Source organism: Phoenix dactylifera, chromosome 1, assembly GCF_051530095.1.
Source record: "Phoenix dactylifera cultivar Ajwa chromosome 1, Ajwa_hap1_PhDact_Kaust_v1.1, whole genome shotgun sequence".
In the NCBI taxonomy this organism is placed as follows: Eukaryota; Viridiplantae; Streptophyta; class Magnoliopsida; order Arecales; family Arecaceae; genus Phoenix; species Phoenix dactylifera.
The window spans coordinates 45,133,282-45,155,618 of NC_143190.1; the positions used below are offsets into that span (position 1 = coordinate 45,133,282).

The 22,337-nt window shown below is 36.9% G+C and overlaps 1 protein-coding gene across 7 annotated transcripts; it reads left to right on the forward strand.

Annotated features, from left to right (window-relative positions):
• The first annotated feature begins 6,131 nt into the window (after positions 1 to 6,131).
• On the forward strand, positions 6,132 to 22,120 carry LOC103708141 (chaperone protein dnaJ 10-like). 7 transcript variants are annotated; one of them, XM_088703044.2, is made up of 11 exons: positions 6,134 to 6,322; positions 6,837 to 6,940; positions 7,054 to 7,159; positions 8,907 to 8,966; positions 9,390 to 9,472; positions 9,728 to 9,893; positions 17,750 to 17,879; positions 20,441 to 20,599; positions 20,694 to 20,866; positions 21,133 to 21,213; positions 21,726 to 22,120. In XM_088703044.2, the coding sequence occupies exons 3-11, from the start codon at positions 7,073 to 7,075 to the stop codon at positions 21,813 to 21,815; spliced, it is 1,029 nt and encodes a 342-aa protein (XP_088559170.1). In that variant the 5' UTR covers positions 6,134 to 6,322; positions 6,837 to 6,940; positions 7,054 to 7,072; the 3' UTR covers positions 21,816 to 22,120. The 7 variants fall into 7 exon arrangements, with proteins under 7 accessions (XP_008791145.1, XP_008791147.1, XP_088559170.1 ...); XM_039125833.3 differs by having other exon boundaries at positions 6,136 to 6,322; positions 6,842 to 6,940; XM_088703058.2 differs by having other exon boundaries at positions 6,150 to 6,322; positions 7,058 to 7,159.
• The last annotated feature ends 217 nt before the right edge of the window (positions 22,121 to 22,337 follow it).

Below are 22,337 nucleotides of genomic sequence, written 5' to 3' on the forward strand. Positions count from 1 at the left end.
GGGGGAAAGAAAAAATTGTGGTCAACATGGAAAAATGATTTATATTTGGTTAGAGTTTTTCTAAAAAAAAGGTGGAAAAATAGCTTTTCAATAAAAATAAAATTTCTACATTTTATGAGAAAGAAAAATTCTTGTGGAATATAGTAAAGTTAAATTCTCGCCGGTCAAAAATTGGCATATTTTTTTTTACAAAAAAAGTGCTCTTAAGCTTTTAGATAGAGTGAGACAGGATATTTTCTATTATTAAAAATATAATAGATCAACTTTCTCAATAAAATCAACCAAACATAAGCTATTTTAGAATGTGTCACATTTTCATGGCCAACCAAATATACAAGACCACTTTTTCAGACATCAACTTTCTAGAAAAAATATTCCAGCTAGAAAAAAATCTTCTCATGATCCAAACAAATCCTCAATACCTTGCATAAAAGATGGATGCTGACTAAAATTAACATAATAGAAATTTCCTTGTCATTAATATAATTAAAATTTCAACAACATCTGCACAGTTTGGTTTTCAGGTTAGAGGGAAAATAATTTAACATAATTTCTAACCCAATATTGGTTAACGTAATAAGAAGTCTAACTTCAAGGAGCTCAGTAACGTTTAAAAGTTTAATAAGTAAATCATAGGGACATCATGAACATAAGTAGCGGTATCTCTAGTCTATGAAGTACAGATTCCTCATTTTGAAAATGTAGAGTATGTTTCAAGACATACTCTACATTTTCTAAAAGCTCATGTAGTGTATGAGTTTGAAAATTCTGAAGCCAGATGCTTCAAGACATCCAATATAACTATGTTAAGAATCTGGAAAAAAAGTGGTGCCACACGGCAGAAGGTTTCCAGGTAAAAGTCCGGAGTTTTTCTTGACCTGAAGTCTTTGAAAGATGTAATACTAAATTCAATTTGAAAAAGTGGTGCAAAATTTTCTACGGCTATTCTAACTATGTCTATCCTAATTGGTCATTGATATCTCATTTCAGCATTCTAGCTTGCAAGAGATTAAAACATGCAAAGAGACAAAACGCTGTCACCTTCAATCTATAATCTAATCCCAATACTTTATGAGCACTAATCTTCTGTCTCATTGGGTAGGTAGCATATGAAAGAAGTACAAGTACAATAGTCATAGATGTCTACAAGGTAAATTTAGCAAATTATCCTTTTGTTAGGGCTCGTTTGATTCGCAGGAAGCATTTTTCCTCCGAGGAATATGATTCCTGGAAAGCAGATTTCTAAGAAGAGGATACCTGAGAAAGTACTTTTGGCATGTTTGGTTGACAATAAAAAAGTGGTAGATTTTCAGAGTACTTATGTTTGGTTGACCATCCATTTTTCTGAGAAAGTTATGTATAATTTCTATTGTACCATTAACAAAAATTAGATCTTTAATGCCTCTTTAATACTGAAGGGCTTTTTTGGAAAAAAATAAAAATGAAGTGATTCCCAGCTCATGAGAAAGTAACCTTACCATATTTCTCATAGGAAAGGCTTTTCCATGAAACATAGGAATCATATTCCCATGGGAGCACAACTTTCCCATTTCTCTCCTTTGGAAACTCCAACCAAATAAGAAGTATCTCATTACTTTCCCATTGACCACACTTTTCCTTCTTTTTCTGCGAACCAAACGAGCCCTTAGTGTTTGTTCTAGTATTCCATGGGAATTTACCCATTGTTATGTTTTTGCTAAGATATTCCCAGCCCCGGCTGAATATTTGAAAACAATGGTGGGAGAAGGAGCCAGAGGTGAGGGAGGGGTGAGGAAGCCGATATCAGATCATAACTGATGACTTTTTTTTTTTTTGTGTGTGCGTGTGTGTGTGTGTTTGTGTTCGTGATAAGGTAAATCCTCTCTCTACAAGCATACCATTATCCTAAAAACAAGGAGATTAATTGTGATTGGCTCCTCAGACGACTCCTCTCACCATATCACCATGATTTCAACGCATTTCAAATAAAAATTTCCAGCCGAAATACCTTATGAGGCTGACAAAATCTTCCAGCATCCAAACTGGGGTTGATAAATGTGACCTGACCAATCAAACCGGCCCACGTTCAACTTGCCATTAGCAAGTTTGGGTTTGGGCCATACAGATTTGGGTTGTATATAAGTTGACATGTTTAATCTATTTAATATTTAGATTGAATTTGGGTTTTAGATACCTGACCCGTTTAATATTCCAGTCAAGTTAGATCAGATATTATGTTTAATTTATTTAAACTGTTTAAGATATATTTAACTTGTTTAAAATATGATTAGCCTATTTTTGTCCTCTTTAATCTAATCCGCTTAACTCGTTTAATCCATTTAAATTCATTTAGTTCGTTAAAAAACTACTTAATTTATTTGACCTATTTAACCTATTTCATAAATAGATTACGTGAGTGGAGGTTGGGTTCAGACCTGAATTTTGATTTGTTTAATAAACAGATCGAGTTCGACTTAATAAATTTTCAATCCCACATGCATCGAACCCAATTTGTATCCAACCGGATTCCCACCTCAAATCCAAACAGGTCTACCACAATGGCAGGAATAGTATAACAAATATTTTTTAGTAAAATAGTATAATAGAATTATAGATGCCAGACTGTTGTAAGACCGTATCCTATTTTGTGTGCTTCTTGTGGACCTCATGTACCTCTTGACAAACACCAAGTTATGGTAGTAATGGCTACGGAGAGATATATGGCAGTAATGAGCATCACTGAGATTTTGTCTTATAGAAAGTTATAAACATATTTTTTTGATGTGAAGGGAGGCAATAAGCCACCCGACTTTTATAGAACGATATAAATATATCCTATGTTTAGTTAATCATGCCTCTTATCCATTAATAATCCAAAAGGCACTTGGAAGTTGTTTAAAAAAAAAAAACTCTCTTGATCAGCATACAATCTATCAAAATCAGTATATATCATACAGAAAATGATGCTTGCCATAGTCTTCCTTTTATTTCTAGGTGGAGCATAAAGCGTGCTGCTTTCTTTAACATTTTGTAGTGCATTCTGTGAGAAGGTGAGCTTTAAAGTTTAAAGGAGTCAGAGAAGTGGGTGAATTTAGGTGGTGCATCCAGTACTATAACATGTTATCCACCATGTAAAAGTGAGTCGGGATGATGAAATCACTTGCCATGCTCTTTATCTTTAGATCTAATTGCTTGTTATAAAAGGCCCAAGGATTCTATATCGAGGTTAGAATTGACAGCCATTTGTGAAAAGGCAAAGGCAGAGTTGAGGGAAGTGAACAGCTTTGTTTAGTGGGAAGTTGGTAGTTTTACATGGTTTTTGTGGTCGTCGAAACTTGCCGTAATGCCTCTAATGGAGGAAGAGCTTTGTTTGGTGGGAAGTTGGTAGCCTTTAGAACTCTCATGGCACTGAGGGCGCGTTTGTTTCGTGAAAAAAAAAGAGAAAAAAGTGTGGTCAACGGAAAAGTAAGAGATGCCTCTTGTTTAGTTAGAGTTTTCTAAAGAAAGAGACGAAAAAGTTGTATTTTCGTGAAAATATGATTCTCATATTTCATAAAAAAATATTTTTCATTAGAAACATAGTAACGTTACTTTTTCATGATCCGAGAATCGAAATATTTTTATTTTTTTCCAAAAAGGTCCTTCAGTATCAAATCAAGAATTCTTATTTGATCCAAAGTATTAAAGACCTAATTTTTATTAAGGGTATAATATAAATTACACATAATTTTTTCAGAAAAATGGATGGTCAACCAAACATAAGCACTCTGGAAATTTGTTACTTTTCCATAGTCAATCAAACATGTCCAAAATATTTTTTCAGGCATTCTCTTTCTAAAAATTTGCTTCTTCTATGAGGAAAAATATTTTCCGCGAACCAAACGAGCCTGAAGAGTTTGGATGGGAATCCATTTGAAATATGCGTTAAGCATTAATGATGGGTGGACAATTAATTTGGTATATTGGATATTTTATATTTGGCTACAACATTATAGAAATGGTTACTAAATCCTGGACCTCTTAAGTTAGAAGTCCAGTTCAATCTTTAAGTAGCATGAATGGTGAGGGCATTAAAGTAGTGCATGCTCCTCATACGAGAATAACTTTAGCTTGTTGGGTTCATTCAAGTTTAGTTTGATGGATCTATTCCTCTCTTTTTTTGGTTTAATGGCAGAGCCACTAAGATCTGAAGGAGGAGACCCTCCGCATCCGCCATGATCGAAAGATTCGACAGCAATTTTATGAGCAGAATTTCCCCCACCAACTGTCAATGAGTGTTATAATGATTATAACAACCATTATTTAGTTTAAAGAATAACTTATAAAATTTTTAATATTACAATAGTCACTGAAATAATGGCTATTATAACAGTATTTTAATGAAAAATGACTTGCAATAATAACGATTTATCTTTTCCTTCGAACAAGTAGTACTTTTAGACAGCACAATCACTTTTAGAGAAAATTTTGAGAGAGAGCACTAGAATCTAAATTTTTTAGATTAAATAAGAATAAGGTAAAATACATAAAATATAATTTTAGTAAAATTAGAAATAGAGTAAAAATTGAGGATCATGAAGTTTATATCACTTTTAATATTTATGATTTTTTATTCTTCATGAAGAAAAAAATTGAAAATGATATTATTTATAGGATTAGAGTAGGTTAGATGAAATGGACAAGTGTAACTAAAATATTATATGATCATTGGTCACTCGTCAAGTTAAAAGAAAAATTTTATATGACAATCATTTGGCTAGGTATACTCTATGGTATGAAATATTGAATAGTTAGAAAATAATATATCATAAGATTAATATAGTTGAAATGAAAATAAATAAAAAATAAAGTTACTCTTAAAATGGTAGAGATAACACCAATTGAGGACAAATCTAGAAAATGCCGACTTAAATATAGCACTAATTGAGAACAAATTTAGAGAAGGACGACTTAAATAATATTGAAATATATAATGTAGGTCGAGGGATGCACCCGCATGAATGAAATATTATATATATATATATAAGGAAACAAACATATAGAGATAGATCAAAAATGATACGGGATGAAGTAATAAGGAGGATTTAATATCTCAATATCACTCAAAAATTAACGTTGAATCAAGTAGAATGGAGAAATAGAATTCATCCATTCCCAACTAGTGTTTACATTTTGCCAAGCTATTTGGATGAAAAGGAGAAAAAAAAAAATGTATCCAAGCTTTTCATTCCTAAACTTGCTTTGATCTTGAGCTGTCGTCCAATATTCCTTCTGATTTTTTTAATATTTTATTTTTTGATTCATAAGAATGTATTTTCTCTAGTTTGGCCTAAATAAATCCGATTTCACCACGAAAGAAAAGAAAAAAAAACATGTTTTAATCTTTTCCAGAGTTGCTCTATTTTCCTGCCTTAAAATATATTGTCTGGGCTACTCTCCTGCCTCAAAATATATTGCTCTTTCTTAATTCATTTGAACTTTCTAAGTATATCCCCTCTCCTTCTGTTAGGCTCTCCCTCTTCTAATTATAGAGATGCATGGAGATAAGAGATATAGATTGATCGGTGACCTAGGGTTGTCTTGATGATTACACTCAATGATCACACTTTTCTGCCAATTAACTAGGGATTTTGGTTCAAATTTTAGATAATGCATCTACAAATATTTCAGCCCTTTTTTTGCTCTTTTATTTTAAGGAGAAAAAACGATTGATTATAAAACTAAAGCTGATGAGAGATCGAAAACACATCAATCATACTTCGGCTGGATCCATGCGCGCATAACCTTACCGCACAACAATGAGAGCGACCAAACGCCCCAAGTTTAGGTGACATGCGGACCAAACCAAGATTTTAGACAAAATGTTGGCCCCACAAGCAGTCGACCTCCAAGCTACCATTCAAGGTCGGGACGTGGGTTTACGAGCGCTGGGTTAAGTAATAAGCTCTCTTACGTGCGTCCCGAAAGCCCGGTCGCAGTACACGAGGCAGCCCCTTTTAACACCCGTTACCGGACAGGGATTGTATCTTTCGCACGAAGGAAAACAAGAATCACCTTCCTTTGCGCGGATCCACCGTTGGATCGCGCAATGGCCGCTTCGAGATCTGTGCAGTGGGTAATTAAGAAAATCGGAGTGCTTTGCGAGCTGTGCGGGGTGCGATCCAATCGTTGGCGTCGCGAAGGAAGATCAACCTTGCTTTGGCGTGAAAGATACAACCCGAACCCCCCCCCCCCCCCCCGGGTTGCTCCCGTCAAGATCTTGTTTACGGGAGGAAACGAGAAAAGGAACCAAAAATTCTAAAGATTTGGGAAGCTTCACAAGATTTGCCTGCCTGTTGTTGAGGTATTGTCTCCTCTTTCTATTTTTCAAAAAAAAATCGCATAAATAAGCCGTGATTTGATCTTTATTTTCTAATCGTTGCGATTTTCCTATCCTTTTTGGAGATGTGGTCTTCCCCCTCCGTTTTTCTCCTCTCCTATTCAATTAAGTTGTCCGTGCCCTATTTTCCTTTTCATTGTTCGGGGAAAACCAAGATTTGTTCTTCGTGTCGTTTTCTTTTTATTTGTTCTTCTTTTATGTTATTTGTAAATTTATTCCGCACTGTTTGTATCTTCTAACATTAGGTCTCAAGTTTTTTTTTTTTTTAATTTTTTGGGTTATCTTATGCTATTCAGCGATTTTCATTTATGTTCGAGCATTGACATTGGCTACTTTTTAATTCCACTTAGGATGCTTATCTTTAGCTTATTCAGATATTTTTGGGAAATTTTTTAGGCTTTCCTTTTCTTAATGTGTCGGGGTTTGAATCTGTACATATCTTTGTGTGATATTGTTATTTGATGTACTATGTGCATAGAAAAGATGAAAGAAAAGATCTATATGAACACGTTTAAGCTGATATTCAAAGCTTTCTGTTAAAATTGCGGGATTTTATTCTCCCTCTTCCACTCCCCCTTCCAGGTGCGTGTTTGTATTTCATACTTTTAGGTATTTGCATATATTCACATGGTTTTTTTCTGGATTCTTGTTAGGTAGAGACCGGTAAGTAAAGCTGTTTTCTGGATTCTTGTTAGGTAGATAGATTTTAAAGCCATGGTGAAAGAAACCGAGTATTATGATATTTTGGGTGTGAATGTTGATGCATCTGCTGCTGAGATAAAGAAGGCCTACTACATCAAGGTAACAAAACATTCCGAAATTTTATTCTATTTTTTTTGAATCAATTGCATATTTTCTAATTTCAAAATGTGATATGTTGACCTTTGACATGAAAGAAGTGTGAATCATTACGGCTGCAGAGTATGAGGATTTTCATCTCCATTACTCTGAAGGCCTGAATTTGTTCTCTTCTGGATTTTCTTGATCCTATCAATATTTTTTCGTATCTCATATCATTTTCTTAATTTTGATATGAGCATTTGCTAATATGTCAGAGACTATCATTTCTAGGTACCATTATTGATGCACTTTATGACTACCAAAAAGATCAATTTATGCTTCCAAATATTTATTATTGGTGTCAGTTTTGAATAAATGAGAATTTCAGCATAACTATAGTACAAAACCCATTCAAATGGGTTCATTTTAAATAATCATATTTCTTGAAAAATCATGCTACCTGCTTTACTTGACAATTGATTTGGTGTTATTTTCATTTTTTATACCATATTATGCCCAAATTGTTTGTTAAAACTCAAAAATAGTGGATGATGCAATAGAATTCAGGTAGATATTTGTTATGTTGGCTAACATTAAATTTTCTAATAATGGTATAAGGTTTCTTAAAATTCAACAGGTTTTGCATGTGTTTGTGGAGCATGTGCATTTTCGCATTCATGCATGTAGGCTTGTAGCCTTGTGCGTATATGTCTATGTGTATGCATGTCTCCCTGCATGCATGCTGTCTTTTCCTTCATGAATGATGGTATGTGATGCATCTTGTTTGTGGCCTCCGAGTACTAGAATAATGTAGAAGAAACTTCTTGCTCATGCAAAAAATGAGCTCTCCTATTTCCTTCTTGTCCATGAAACTTCCAACTTGTTCGTGCATTTTTATTGTTCTAGTTCATTTGGGCTTCTCTCTTTTTTTTTCTCAGAAAAAAATCTTTTGGGGTTCTCCAGTTGTCAATGTCAGGTTTTATGGAAAACATATAAATTAAAAGCAAGTTTTATGGGAGTTTCATTTGGCTCAATCTTTCAACTATTGGTGGTGGTTGTGGGAGTGCTGGTTGCTGGTCAGCATGGCGTGTGTCCTGCCATGCTGCACCACTGCACTTGCCTGAGCCTTGCTGAAACAAAAAAGACAAAAAAATTAAGAAAATCTTTTTATAATAAAAATAAGAAATTATTAATAAGTGGTGTGGGAACCCTGTGCGAGTGATGATATTGGTCCGGCATGGTCCAGCACTTGAGACATTGGTTTGGTTGCTCCCGTTGAGTTTTGTTTTGTAAATTACAAATTCAAAACCTCAAAAAAGACTCAATCCCCTTACCTTCTTTATTTCTTTTCAGAAATATCAGGTGCAAGCATACATATAGTTAGTGTTTTATCCATCAGAATGTTTCTACACTGTCTTATACACTTCCAGCTGTAATAATTTTTTTAATCCATTTTCTGCATATTGCTGGTTTTGTTTTTTCTCCAGTATTTGTATTCTTGAGTTAGGAACAACTTTCTTTCAGCTGTCAAGCTTTATTTTGGCGATTGTAGTTGCATAAAATTTTTATCAATATCAATACTGCTATTATTTGGTTCTAATTTTAAGGATCCCATGGACTATTCCAGTCTTTTGTTAAATCCTTTTAATCTGTCATTTATAACTCTTTCATGATATTGCAGAAATTATACATTTTTGTTCAGAGTATGAGGACTGACATCAAGTTCTTTTCTTTGGGTATGCATTTCTTTCATGTATTCCTTTTGTAGGCAAGGGTGGTACACCCGGATAAAAATCCTGGAGATCCAAAAGCAGCTCATAACTTTCAGGTACACAACTTAGTTTTACTAACCTGTAACATGATAGAACTGTCAATGAGAAAGCCAAATCATCTAATACATGCCATTCTGTCTTGTGAGTGAATACACAAATATGAGATGCATGGTTTCTTGATCAGTTTACTGGTATTACACATTATTGTGGCTTTTACTTAACAAGCAGATATGCTTGTTTTAGATAGATGTTATATGTTTTGTGTGATTTTCTGTAAAAAAAGTCGAACGACGATTATTTATAGCTATTGCTCTAGTATTTGTTAATGAGTACACTATATTCATGGTCTTCTTGCAACTGGCCAAACCTGATTAATGATTTTGGTGGATGTGAGGTATATCAACTCATATGATGATTACAAGTGCATGTCTCTTGATGTAGCATACTGTACTACTGATTAAAATGGTCTCCATGCGAAGGTACTAGGAGAGGCTTATCAAGTCCTGAGTGATCCTGCGAAACGTGAGGCATATGATAGGCATGGAAAGGAAGGTCTTCCCCAGTAAGTCCACAATTTGTGTTGAATTGTTCTGGGAAAGTTCTGTGGGAGAACACAGCCTTCATGAAGGTTTTTCTTTTGTTTGTTGGAATAAGCTGGTGAATAAGTCTGTAGAAGTAATTAGGTAATGCTAATATGATTTAACTGTCTAATTCCTGCAAAAGGTGTAGAAGAATATTCACAAATAGAGAGAAATGAGGAAAACTGAAATGTTTATGCTGTTTAATGTTCATGTGTTAATACCCTTCAAAATTTCAGGGATTCCATGGTAGATCCTTCTGCTGTTTTTGGAATGCTCTTTGGAAGTGAATTCTTTGAAGATTATGTTGGTCAGCTTGCTTTGGCAACTATAGCTTCAGTAGAAATTGAAGAAGAATCCCAAGCCCCAGAAGTTCGGAGGCAAAAATTTCAGGAGAAAATTAAGGTGTCTTTCTTTTGACATTGTACAGACTAGTTTCATGGACAGAAACTTCACATGCATATTTTTTTAGATGAAATTCTCGTTTGTAAAAGGACAAACTTTTGGGTCATAGTATTAGAACAAACACATCTGGTCATTTATATGTGCTTATATACTTGTCATAAATTTCAGCCATTGATGCTTTTGTCATGTACACAATGTATAGGTGAGGATATCAATACTGCATTTTTCTATGATACTAAATTTAGTTCTATATTATGAAGTCTTTTTTGAAAACAAAAAATCTTTTCAGAAAGCCCAAGTAGCATATATCTTTTGGCAATATTTTCCGCTAGAAACTTAGCTTAAGCTTGTGAAAAACCTACTAATGCTATTTTACGTTAGGAACGAAGGGCGAACCACCCATTATTACAGTTATACATGTCCAAATATTTGCACCACATGAATGCTATTTTTTGTGAGGTAGTTGGATGATTGTAATTCCTTATCACTGATGTCATTTTTGTGCTACTGTTATGACTCATAACACTATACGTGCTTTTAGGTTTTTAATGGTTTCATGGATCAATATTGCATTAGCAGTTATTTTTGGTAATCATCCCTCATGGTTGAAATTTAGGATTTATTTGATGCCGTTAATGAATCATTGTCTTCCTTTTCTTTTTCTTCTTCTTCTTCATTTCTTTCATGGGGTATTGCTTTCACTTTGCACATTTGGCCTGCCATCTTGAATCCTTAACCTAGGCATGAAAAAATGTGCAACAAACTTAGGATTTGCCAAAGCACGCTTAGTTATTTGTGTTGCTATGTGCTTCTATAATCCTTGGAGCCTCATGACCCACTTATACACCTCAACCATCAAATTAGCCATAAAATGCATGTCCATCTTTTTATTGTGTAGAATAACTTTCATCATGTTTTACTCCTTATTGTGTAGGATCACTTTCATAAGAGCTTCATAGTTAGGCACTTCCAAGTCACCACATTCATCTTGTAAAAGAGTACTAGATGCATAGGGCCACCTCTGTAGCCAAGCACAACAATATTCATGACTTCCTCCTATAACACCAAAAGTCAACCACTCCAATAACCTTTCAATGCCCTATAAATCTGGTGTGGACACCAGTCCTAGATCTTCGATCAAGCACGTGTACAGTCGCAGACGCAGGAGGGCAGCCCACTCGGTGACACTGTGTCTGGGTGATGGATTATTAGAGAGAGAGCTTATTTTTGGGTATTTGGGTCTCTTTCTCTGTAGGGTATTTTGGGTATTTTGGAGATTTTTTCTTGTCATGTTGCCTATATAAAGGCTGGTAGGGCTTGTTAACATTTTGGTTGTTAGTGAATGAATTGAGTTTTTCCTTTCATATTGTTTGTTGGTGGATTCCGTGGGTTGAGCTTTCATTTGAATATTGTTCGGCATCAACTTTGGTATCAGAGCCAGGTTAACTTTGCCTCTATTGCCAAAGCCCTGAGGTCTAGTTGATGGACGGACCACCCCAGATCCCTCGTATTCGTTTGCCTCATGAGATCTACGTCGGATCTTGTCGAAGCGTGTCGCACATCGCACACTACAAACAAAAAGGGCAAGCTCTCTTTCCTTATTTTTTCATTTCCAACACGCTATTGACCTAGTCTTGGGAGCATCCCTTCCCAATTTGCCGCACTATCGGATGAGTCCGACCGAACATGCCGAGTTACAATGCTAGGTACAGTTCTTAAAGAAAGGATTTATTCATGAAAGCTTGAGTCGTTGTGCTGTTCCGGCATCGCTCACACCCAAGAAAGATGGAACGTGGCGCATATGTGTTGATAGTCGAGTGATAAATAGAATAACGGTCAAATATCGCTTTTCAATTCTTCGGCTTGACGACATGCTAGATATAATGGCGGGAGCCATGATTTTTTCTAAGATTGACTTAAAAAGTGGCTACCATCAAATTCGAATCCGCCCGGATGACGAATGGAAAACTGCATTCAAGACTAAGGACGGCTTATATGAATGGTTGGTGATGCCTTTTGGGCTTTCTAATGCTCCCAGCACATTTATGCGAGTCATGACATAGGTACTCCGGCCATTCACGGGCAGGTTCTTAGTAGTATATTTTGATGACATTTTGATTTACAGCCAGTTGAGGGAGCAACACATGGACTACCTCCGACAAGTGTGTCAAACCCTTCGTGCTGCCAACCTCTACACCAACAGGAACAAGTGCTCATTCTTTGTGGATCGAGTCATCCTTTTGGGTTTTATCGTATCATCTGAAGGAGTCTGCGCGGACCCGCAAAAAGTCAAGGTGATTGTCGATTGGCCTGAACCTACAAGCATCCATGAGGCCCGCAGTTTTCATGGACTTGGCACTTTTTATTGGCGTTTTGTCTATGGATTCAGTACCATTATGTCCCCAATTATGGACTACCTCAAACGGGGACACTTCCAGTGGAGGCGATCGGCCGCTCGAGCATTTGAGGAGATCAAGAAAAGGATGATGGAAGCCCCCGTGATGCGCCTCCCCGATTTTTTTCAAGGTATTCTAGGTGGAGTGTGACGCCTCCGAGATTGGGATAGGTGTTGTCCTCAGCCAAGAGCGCCATCCTGTCGCCTATTTTAGCGAGAAGCTCAATGCCGCTAAACAAAGATATTTCACATATGACAAAGAGTTCTATGCGGTCATTCAAGCTTTAAGCTATTGGCGTTATTATTTGCTTCCATATGAATTCGTCCTTTACTCAGACCATGAAGCCCTCCGGTATCTCAACTGTCAAAAGAAACTCAATCTCCGGCACGGTCATTGCATTGAATTCTTACAGGAATACACTTTTGTTTTTCGACATCGAGCTGGGTCCGAAATAAAGTCGCTGATGCGCTAAGTCGACGGGTTAATCTTCTTTTCCTCATAAGTGTTAAAGTCACTGGGTTTGATAGGCTGAAGGAAGATTACGCGTCCTGCCCTGACTTTAGGAAAGTTTACCTCACCCTATCAAATGACACAAATGTCTCACTTGACAGCTATTCCCTTCGCGACGGATACTTATTTAAGGCCAACAAACTCTGCATATTTTGTACGTCCGTACGTGACTTCCTCATATGGAAAATTCATGCTGGTGGCCTTTTCGGTCACTTTGGACGGGATAAAACCATCGAGGAAGTTGAACGCCAGTTTTACTGACCCAGTCTCAAACATGATGTGGCCAAATTAATTGGACAATGTAGAACATGTCAATTGGCTAAACATCGCAAGCAAAACACTAGCTTGTACACCCCACTATCGGTGCCTGATTGCCCCTAGCAAGATGTGAGCATGGATTTTGTATTTGATTTGCCACGTACCTTTTATAAGCATGACTCTATCTTTGTGGTCGTCGATCGTTTTTCCAAAATGGTGCACTTTATCCCCTGTTCCAAAACTTCAGACGCTTCGAACGTTGCAAAGTTATATTTTGAGCATGTAGTCAAGCTGTATGGCTTGCCGAAAACTATCGTGTCAGATCATGATGTTCGATTCATGAGCTACTTCTGGACGGTCAGACAGAGGTTGTTAATCGTAGTATGGAAAATCTTTTACGCTGTCTGGTGGGTGATCATAACAGAAACTGAGACTCCGTTCTTCCTATTGCTCAGTTTGCATACAACAATTCCATTAATGGGTCTATTGGTATGAGTCCATTTGAGGTTGTTCATAGTTTTCAAGCTTGCACCTTCTTTCCATGTCACCGCATGCTAGAGTCTCTGAGTTGGCCGAAGCATTTGCACATCATCTCCATTCATTGCATCAAGAGATCAATAAGCGAATTGAATCTAGTAATCTTCGTTATAAATTACAAGCTGATCTACATAAACGCGCTAAAGAGTTTTATGTTGGCGACTACGTCATGATTCGTGTCAGACCCGAACGGTTTCCATCTGGAATCGCGAGAAAATTGCAGGCTCGTAGTGCAGGATCTTTTCAAATCTTGAAACGGGTAGGCCCAAATGCATATGTCATTGATCTCCCTCCTGGTTACGGCATTAGTTCCACTTTTAATATTGAGGACTTAGTTGCTTACGCACCTCCTTTGCCTGTCTCGAATGCCCCATTTGACACTCCAACTCCGCCTCCACCAGCTATGCCTGCCTTTGACCCTCATACTTCTCCTTTTCAACCCACACGGAAGGACAAGATAGTTGCTATTTTGGATGAACAGGTAATATCTACTACTTACGGAGGCCTTCAGCGTTTTCTAGTCCGATGGAGGGACCGTCTAGAGTCTGATAGCAAGTGGATTACTCGTGAGGAGCTGCAGCGGATCGATTCAGATCTTTTGGAGCCCTACTAGAGCCGCCCCCTGTCCTACTCGACTGAGTCGAGTTTCTCCCACCCCGAGAGAGTTGATGCGGACACCAGTCCTAGATCTTCGATCAGGCACGTGTACAGTCGCAGACGCAGGAGGGCAGCCCACCCGGTGACATTGTGGCGGGGTGATGGATTATGAGAGAGAGCTTATTTGTTGGGTATTTAGGTCTTTTCCTCTGTAGGGGTATTTTGGAGATTTTTTCTTGTCATGTTGCTTATATAAAGGCTGGTAGGGCTTGTTAACATTTTGGTTGTTAGTGAATGAATTGAGTTTTCCCTTCCATATCGTGTTTGTTGGTGGATTCCAACACCCCGCTGGTGGATTCCGCGGGTTGAGCTTTCATTTGAATATTGTTCGGCATCAAAATCATACACAAAACATAGACAACACCTTCGTACTATGATGGACTTCTTAAGAGGTCCAACACATATTTTGCAAAGCTAAATTCCAAGCTAACATGTTTTGTGTCACCTTCATGTCCAAAAGTGACTTGTTACAGCCACCATTCTTCTATTCAAGCACCTTCTAGAGTCTTGTGCTGGATCTTGAACTTGCTTTCTTTGTGCCTTGCCCATGGCTTGCATTTCTCAAGAACACTACCACCTAGCACCTTCATGCTTATGAGCTGTTTACATTGTTCAAAACCTTGTTGTAGCTATTCAAATCCAAGATCACCTCATCAGTGAACAGATTGACTGAGTCTAACTTTGAAGTGCATAATGTCCCAGCCTTTGTCATGCTACCCATATTTTGCAATCCATGGCTAACCAATTACCATGGAACTCGGTGAAAGACCTCCATGTGCATGGCCCTTTTAACCTTAGTTCGGAGCATGGGCAAAGCTAGGATAAAGGCTTTCTTGCCAAACAATTGAAAATGTTGGCTGGAGGATGATCTCTGATAGTTCAATCAAATTGTGGATATCCCAAGCATCGTTTTTAAAATCTTACGATTCATGTTTCAGGTCTTACTATCCATATCAGAATGGCCCTAAACAATCTAGATCCCATCCTTTGATCAGGATCAATTTAGGTTCACAAGTCCATATGTTGGATTAGATGTTCCTTTGGATCAACGTATCCAATTTAATTATGTTATTTACATATTAAATCGTGTGTAAGTCCATATTCTGTAATTTCTTTGGCTAAGTTATTCTTAAATTACTTATCACTAATAGATCTCAAATAGTAAAATTAGTAAGTCTATTTTTGAAGTTCATTGAATTAAATGGAAGGTGCAAGTTTTTGTATTTTTTTATAATGTAGGTTGAAGTCTAATCTTTGTTTATTCTAAAGCATTCTACTTAAAAGGATACTTAAATTGATAGATAGTCTACAAACATCTCGAATAATCAAATAAATGTTTCTTTTATTAGAAATACTGTATATGGGCCGAATCTGGTGACAACAAAAATTGTCGTATCTCATATATATGCTTTTTATTTTCAATATATATACTTTAGAGTTGGCTTATATTTCAATATTCCCATTTCTTTGTGTTTAGAAATATTTGAAAGAAATCAGAAAAATTTTATGATAAATTATCTGGTTCACTATCCGATCCGACCTAATCTAGCCCCCTCTATGATTTGCAACTCGGTCCTAATCTCAACAACATTGATCCCAAGACTGGTTGTTCCGTAGATATCCAAGAACAAAGCTACCAATAATTTTATCCCACTAGATTTTTGAAATGATCAAATGTGCCCTTCATTAGCAAAAATGGCTAAAAAAGCAGAGGCATATTTGCTCATTAACAAAAAATTGATCATAGTATTGTCAAATGTACTAATTAAGCATAGAAAGAGTTCTACCATTTTTTTTCTTTTTTCAGACTAAGTGATAACGTACACATACCTTTGCCTGACTCTCCCATGTCCTTAGGAATGTGCCAGCATTAGTGAGTTCGCACGATCCATGTAGTTTAGTTCGTTCTTCTGTGTCTTCGTCTGGGCCACTTTCCTTTTTTGCCTTAACTTAATTAGTCTGATCCAAGTCTTTCTCAGCCCACTTCTTATTTTCTGGATTTTGATTTTTTCCCTAGCCTAGTTTGGTTACATTTGGTCATCATTTCGATATACAATTTTCTAAATATAGTGTTTTCCCTTATGGTTTGTGTGATGTCCAACTCCTACTTAAAGTTGTCACATGCATGTTGCATGGCAATTTAAGTGGTGTCATGATGGCAGGGGCTAGACTAGAGGTATCTCAGAACTCTTTAGTTAATCCAAAGACTTGAAGAGTTCCACCTATGTTTAAGGGCTGATGTGGCATATTCGATGTGCCACCTCAGTGATCATTAGAATCCAAAATGCACCTCCAAAAAGTTTTCGTTGCCTGGACACCAGCACCCAGTTCCGAAAATCCTTGTAGGCTATGTGTCTCAGTAGAATATGTATAGGACACTTAGATACTTATAAAGTTCTTTTGTAGCTACTTCTAAAGATTGGGAGGGAGTTGTACTTGTCCAACAACGAGTTTGATTCCCTATTTTGATGAAAGAAGTGAGTGTTTGCTCTTTTTAGAGATTAGTCAGTGCCGAAACAAGTTAGCAAAATATTATTTTTCTTATATCCTTAAGTTAATTGGGGTGTTTGACTGAGAAATAAATGTTGAAAGATCTTAATGAACAATATCTTTTTACTATTTTCTTTTAATATTTAAATACATAATTTAGTTAAAGTTATATTTTATCTTATGCATCCCTATATCTCCCTTCTCCCTCTAGCAAACTTGGATGCATGTCCAGATCCCATTCTTGTCTTCATGTCCATACAACGCTATCAAAAAGCTGATTCCTTTCTGATTCCTCTTTTCTTCAGAATTACAATCCAACTTTGACCAATTTCTTTGAAAGGTTTAATAGTAATGATGGGAGTGAGCTACATAGCTCAATAAGCAACTTTCTGACTCCTCTTCTCTTCTGATTTGAATTGATTCTCTTCAATCTCTTTTTTATAGTTTGTCAGATGAACAATTTACGACAAACTTCTATCAACTGGTTCACATCTAGTGTTATAGTTATGGAACTATACAGGGCAGTATGGGGAAATATCATACTGACCCTATACAGTACCAGTACGGCATCGGGGCTTGGTTTGTCCCTGTGCTGACATACGGTATAGAGTGCTTTGCCAACTCCAATGGTGGCTGTGTTAATATATGAGCATACTATATTGTACTTGTGAGGCATCTTTGCAGGATACCCAGCCTTAAAACATATGCACATCAATTATGTTAAGCTGATCTATTGTGTCATGGTTGTCTTGACAGTCTAAAGCAATAGCCTAATTAGGAAGTTCATTATAAGTCTCTTGTCCAACATTGCAACATGGTAAAATCTAGACTGTGTATTTCTCCATTTGCACAATTTATTTTCATAGCAAATTGGTATACACAATGAAAAAACGTTGTGGTTATGCATTTATTCTGTAGCATAGATGTACATACTACCTTTTTTAACAAACTATGCTCCTTTGTTTTATTTTCTATTTTATATGATTAGCTTTTATCATCCAAGCGCAGGCATTACAGAAGGAAAGGGAACAAAAATTAATTCAGAATCTAAAAGATCGCCTTCATCCTTATGTGCAAGGGCAGAAGGATGAATTTGTAAGATGGGCAAATTCAGAAGCTCGTCGTCTGTCTCAGGCTGGTAAATTGTTCTCCTATTTATGAAGTTAATAATATTCGTTAGTTATTAATTAGCTGCCACTTCCTAAGTTGTGACCATTTAAATTTGTAGCATCCTAAATTCTATAGTCACTTCAGTTGAAAATATGGTTGATCAAATGGGGTTTTTTGCTCTTCAGCCTGTGGAAAACATGAATAAAAATGACAAAACCTTTGCTCTATCATGCTAGAGCTGGCTATGGAGCAGTACTAAAAACAGGGCCCTGAAAAGAATGTCCAGCAAATTTTGGCTTTAATTTACCCTAGTTATTGTGAAGTGTCCTTGGAATTTATATTTGCTTGTGTTGATGGTTGGGTTAGCACGGCATGTGCAGCTTTTTGGTAGCTAGGCATGTCTCATGTTGTAGTTCACAGGTTTGTGGTAAACCATGCTAATTCTTTGGAACATAGAAGAGATCTAGTCATCTTTGAAGGGAGAACTCAATTAATGGATGATAATCAAAGAGGGATATGAGGGTACATACTTCTTGTAATTGAAATTAAAATGTGGTTGATTGGGGTAGAGTGTGTGTGTTTTGGGGGCGGCGTGCAGACCATGAAACATGTAATCTGTAGAGATTCCATTTTCCCTCTATTTTTCCGATACCACTACTATCATACAATATTTCTAACCAGGAAGATTTTCCTGTTTATATGGGATAGGTTTTTCAATGGCTTGGGTTCGGGTAAGGTTCAATTCAAGTGGGTTAAACTATCCTCCACCCTGAACCTATTTATTTGTAAAAATAAGCCCAAGCTTGGTCAACTTATCTATATGGACTTTTACCTAACCCACCAACACTATTTGTGTTTCACTTTTCAATAAAAATAAAATAAGGCCAATTGGAGGGATCTAGGGATGAGTATCAAAACAAAGTGAGGTGAGAGGAATTTAAATGGAAAAAGAGAACACGATAGTTTTATTGGCATCCTTCATAATGGAGCATGTCACAGAGGAGGGCCAGGGTCAAGGGCTGTGGTTGCTGGAATGGAGGGACAAGAGGAAGTAGTTGCTGTTTTTTTCTTCTTCTTTTTTTGGTGGTGGTGGTGGTTGGGTTGGGGGGGGGGGGGGGAGGGTGGTGTTGAGGGGACTGGGGATCTGGGGGTGGAGGCCTGGGGGGTGTGGAGGGAGGTGGCATGGGCAGGCGGGACTTGGATATTTGGGGGTTGTGGGTGGGCAGTTGGAGAAATCAAGGGAGCAGAGTTTGAGGAGGGTGTTGGAGGGCATCATTCTGGGTGGCAGCTAAGGTGCAGAGGAGGATGGCGGTGGTGCCAGCAGTGAAGGGTTGCCCTGGTGATTGAACCTTAAAGGGTCCTTTAGGCTGAGGTGGGTGGTGAAGCTGCCTTACAAGCAACAAGATAGAAAATGCTCTAATTGAAAACAACGAACAGCAGTAGTGTTGATGGGGAGGAAAATTTTACACATATCTTCAACTAAGACCAATCCTAATCACTGAACATGAGGGAGGCTTTGGTCATTCAATAAAAATGATAACCATTTAACAGCAGCTTTGTGGGGCTAAGACGGCAATTTTGTAATGGACACTGGCAGTCAGGTTAATGCTCGAATATTGGGTGTGAGAAGAAATATATGCAAATTGCAATTTTTGAATGGTAAATATGCAATGAGGTTTTTTTTTTCCCTTTTTTCTGTGGCAGGGGTTTGGGGGGAGCTTATTTGCAAAACTCCTGATTATATAATTTTTCACTGATATCACAAATAGTTGATTGATCTGTTATGAAAGGAAGATGGTGTTGGGAGGAGACTTGAAAAGTCTGGATTGGTCTCTGGTTATTGAAGAACAGTGGCAAAAAGTTTCATTGGGCATTATCCCACTATCCACAGAGGTTGCTGCTCAAACAAATCTTCCTCTTTTTTATGAATTTTAAAGACTCTTCAGTGACAATTGGCATTTAGGTTTTCGGAATCCTGCTTTTTTTTGGCAGATCGGTTTGGCAAGGTTACCATGGAAGTTCATGTAGTATCAGTCACATCCATTAGTTGTGACATCCCATCCAAGTTGCCAGATCTCTCATAAGAATCTTTGGATGTTTTGCAATGGCCTCATGTGGCCTTTCTCGGCTGTAATACCTTGAAGTTTAAAGAGAAAAATTTAATAATGAATCTGACTTATTTATATAGTAGTATGATATTTAAATATTCCTAAAAATATGAATAATTTATATTAATGGAATATGGAGGATGTTAGATTTTTTTTTATTTATTTTTTACATTCTTCTCTTTATCCATTATCCACTTTTCCAAGCAGCATTGATAAGTTACCCTAGGCCTTTTCATTTCATTTCTCATATGATTTGGTCTAGTTCTCATCCATTCCTCTCCTTTAATATTTTCATTGCTACATTCTTGACTCAAAGTTGGTTAACTCAAAGAAATAACTGAAAAAAGAAAAACCTATTCTAATTGTTAGCGATCTTGTATGTATTCCTAATGTTTGGCATTAAATTGACCTTCATTTGTGATATGGTGTGACAGTATTTTTGACTTTTTCTTATTAATTCCACACACTATGAAATTTGCAGCTTTTGGGGAGGCTATGCTCCACACCATTGGCTATATTTATGCAAGACAGGCTTCAAGAGAGCTTGGAAAGAACATTTTATTTATGGGTGTGCCGTTTATAGCTGAGTGGGTACGAGATAAGGGTCACCATATAAAATCACAAGTTAATGCAGCTGCAGGTATGTACCTGACAATCTGCAGTTATTGTTCTTTGCGACAGCACATTTTGACTTACTCCCTTGCACCTTTTTTCAAATTGAATCCCAATATTAGGTGCCATCTCTTTAATACAACTACAGGAGGGGATGAAAAAGATGGATGAGAGTGAAAATAAGCAAGAGGACTTTCTGAAGAGCATTGAAGAGAAGAAAGATGTGATGCTTAGTTCTTTATGGAAAATAAATGTGGTTGATATCGAGTCAACCCTTTCGCATGTCTGTCAAGCGGTAAGGTTCACTAAGCTACGCTTTCAATCCTATTTTGTGGAATCATGTAACATGTATAACATCGGATGTATTATCACTAACACATAGAGGCTAGTCTTCTCACCTGCTTTCAGATGATTGAATATGATGTGATGGTTATAATATGAGTGGAACATATGATACAACAATGAAACGGATAGCTCCATAGAATCCAACTTCACAGCAATAAATTCCTAAACTGTTTGTGTATGCTATTGACCTATTTTAAATTTCTGATTGTCCTTCAGGTTCTTAAAGATAATAGTGTTTCCAAGGATGTGCTGAAATTACGAGCCAAAGCATTGAAGAAGTTGGGAACAGTCTTCCAAGTAAGTGTTGTTTCCAGAACATTAAAATGCTTGCTGGTGTGATTCTGGCATTCTAAATAACTTTCACTCCCCATGTAATTTATTATCATTAGAAGATAATAGATGATAACGAGTCTCGAAGAATATCACCTTTGGACTTTTTAATATAGCACTTATTAGTTGATAAAAGTACTCTGGAGTTTGATTTCTACATTCCAATGGCTTTAATATTCGTCAGGGAGCATTATCTTACCTGCAACTAGTATGGAAATAGTAATTTTATTCTTCATTTTTATGGCTTTCATGTTCATCTTAATGCAGAATCTCCCATCAATTTTTATGCTGCTATCACTTTTGTTTTTTCTTCTTTTTTGGTGTCTGTAGTATAAGTTTGTTCAACTGGCATCCATAACAACTATAATACACATTGTCGTCGTGGACATGAAAGTAGTCACTAGCTGAGCTCATTGTGCCAAGTTATTTATGCAATTGCCAGTGTGATTAAATTGTCTAATTTATTGTCATTTAATTAGGGTGCCAAATCCCTTTATCGAAGAGAAAACAGCCTGCGTGTCGAGAATGATCCCAAGAAGGTTGCGACGTCATCTAAAGCAACCCCATGAGAATCGTATGTATGTATCGTGAAGACATGATTGGTGAGGACTTCCTTTTCTGCTGGAAGATGGAATCTCTCGAGTGCCTTGCTTGGACTGTTCATGTGAATTGAAGTACCGTTATGCTGTGGTTTGTAACTATCTTCATCCTGTAGCACTGCACTTCTTTCTGGAAGCAAAGCAATGCCAATGCTTGTCGCTGTATCACTTAAGAAATATGAATACCTCTGTATGAATCCAAGGCAACATTGTGAAGTATTGGTGAGTTTGTTTTTCCTCAAATGGAGAACTGGCTTTAGCTACTTTTACTGAAATTTAAACCATGAGCTGCATGTTGGGAATTAATTATATATATATATATATGTATTTATGTACCGTTATGTATGTATGTATGTATGTATGCATGTTTTTGGTGTTTTTTCTGAAGGAAAAAAAAAGGTGAAAAGATGGGATCCAAGAAAGATAGTTGAAGGTGAAAAGATGTGACCTTAAAAAGGTGGTTGAGGATGAAAAGGGATGACTTTTTGAACA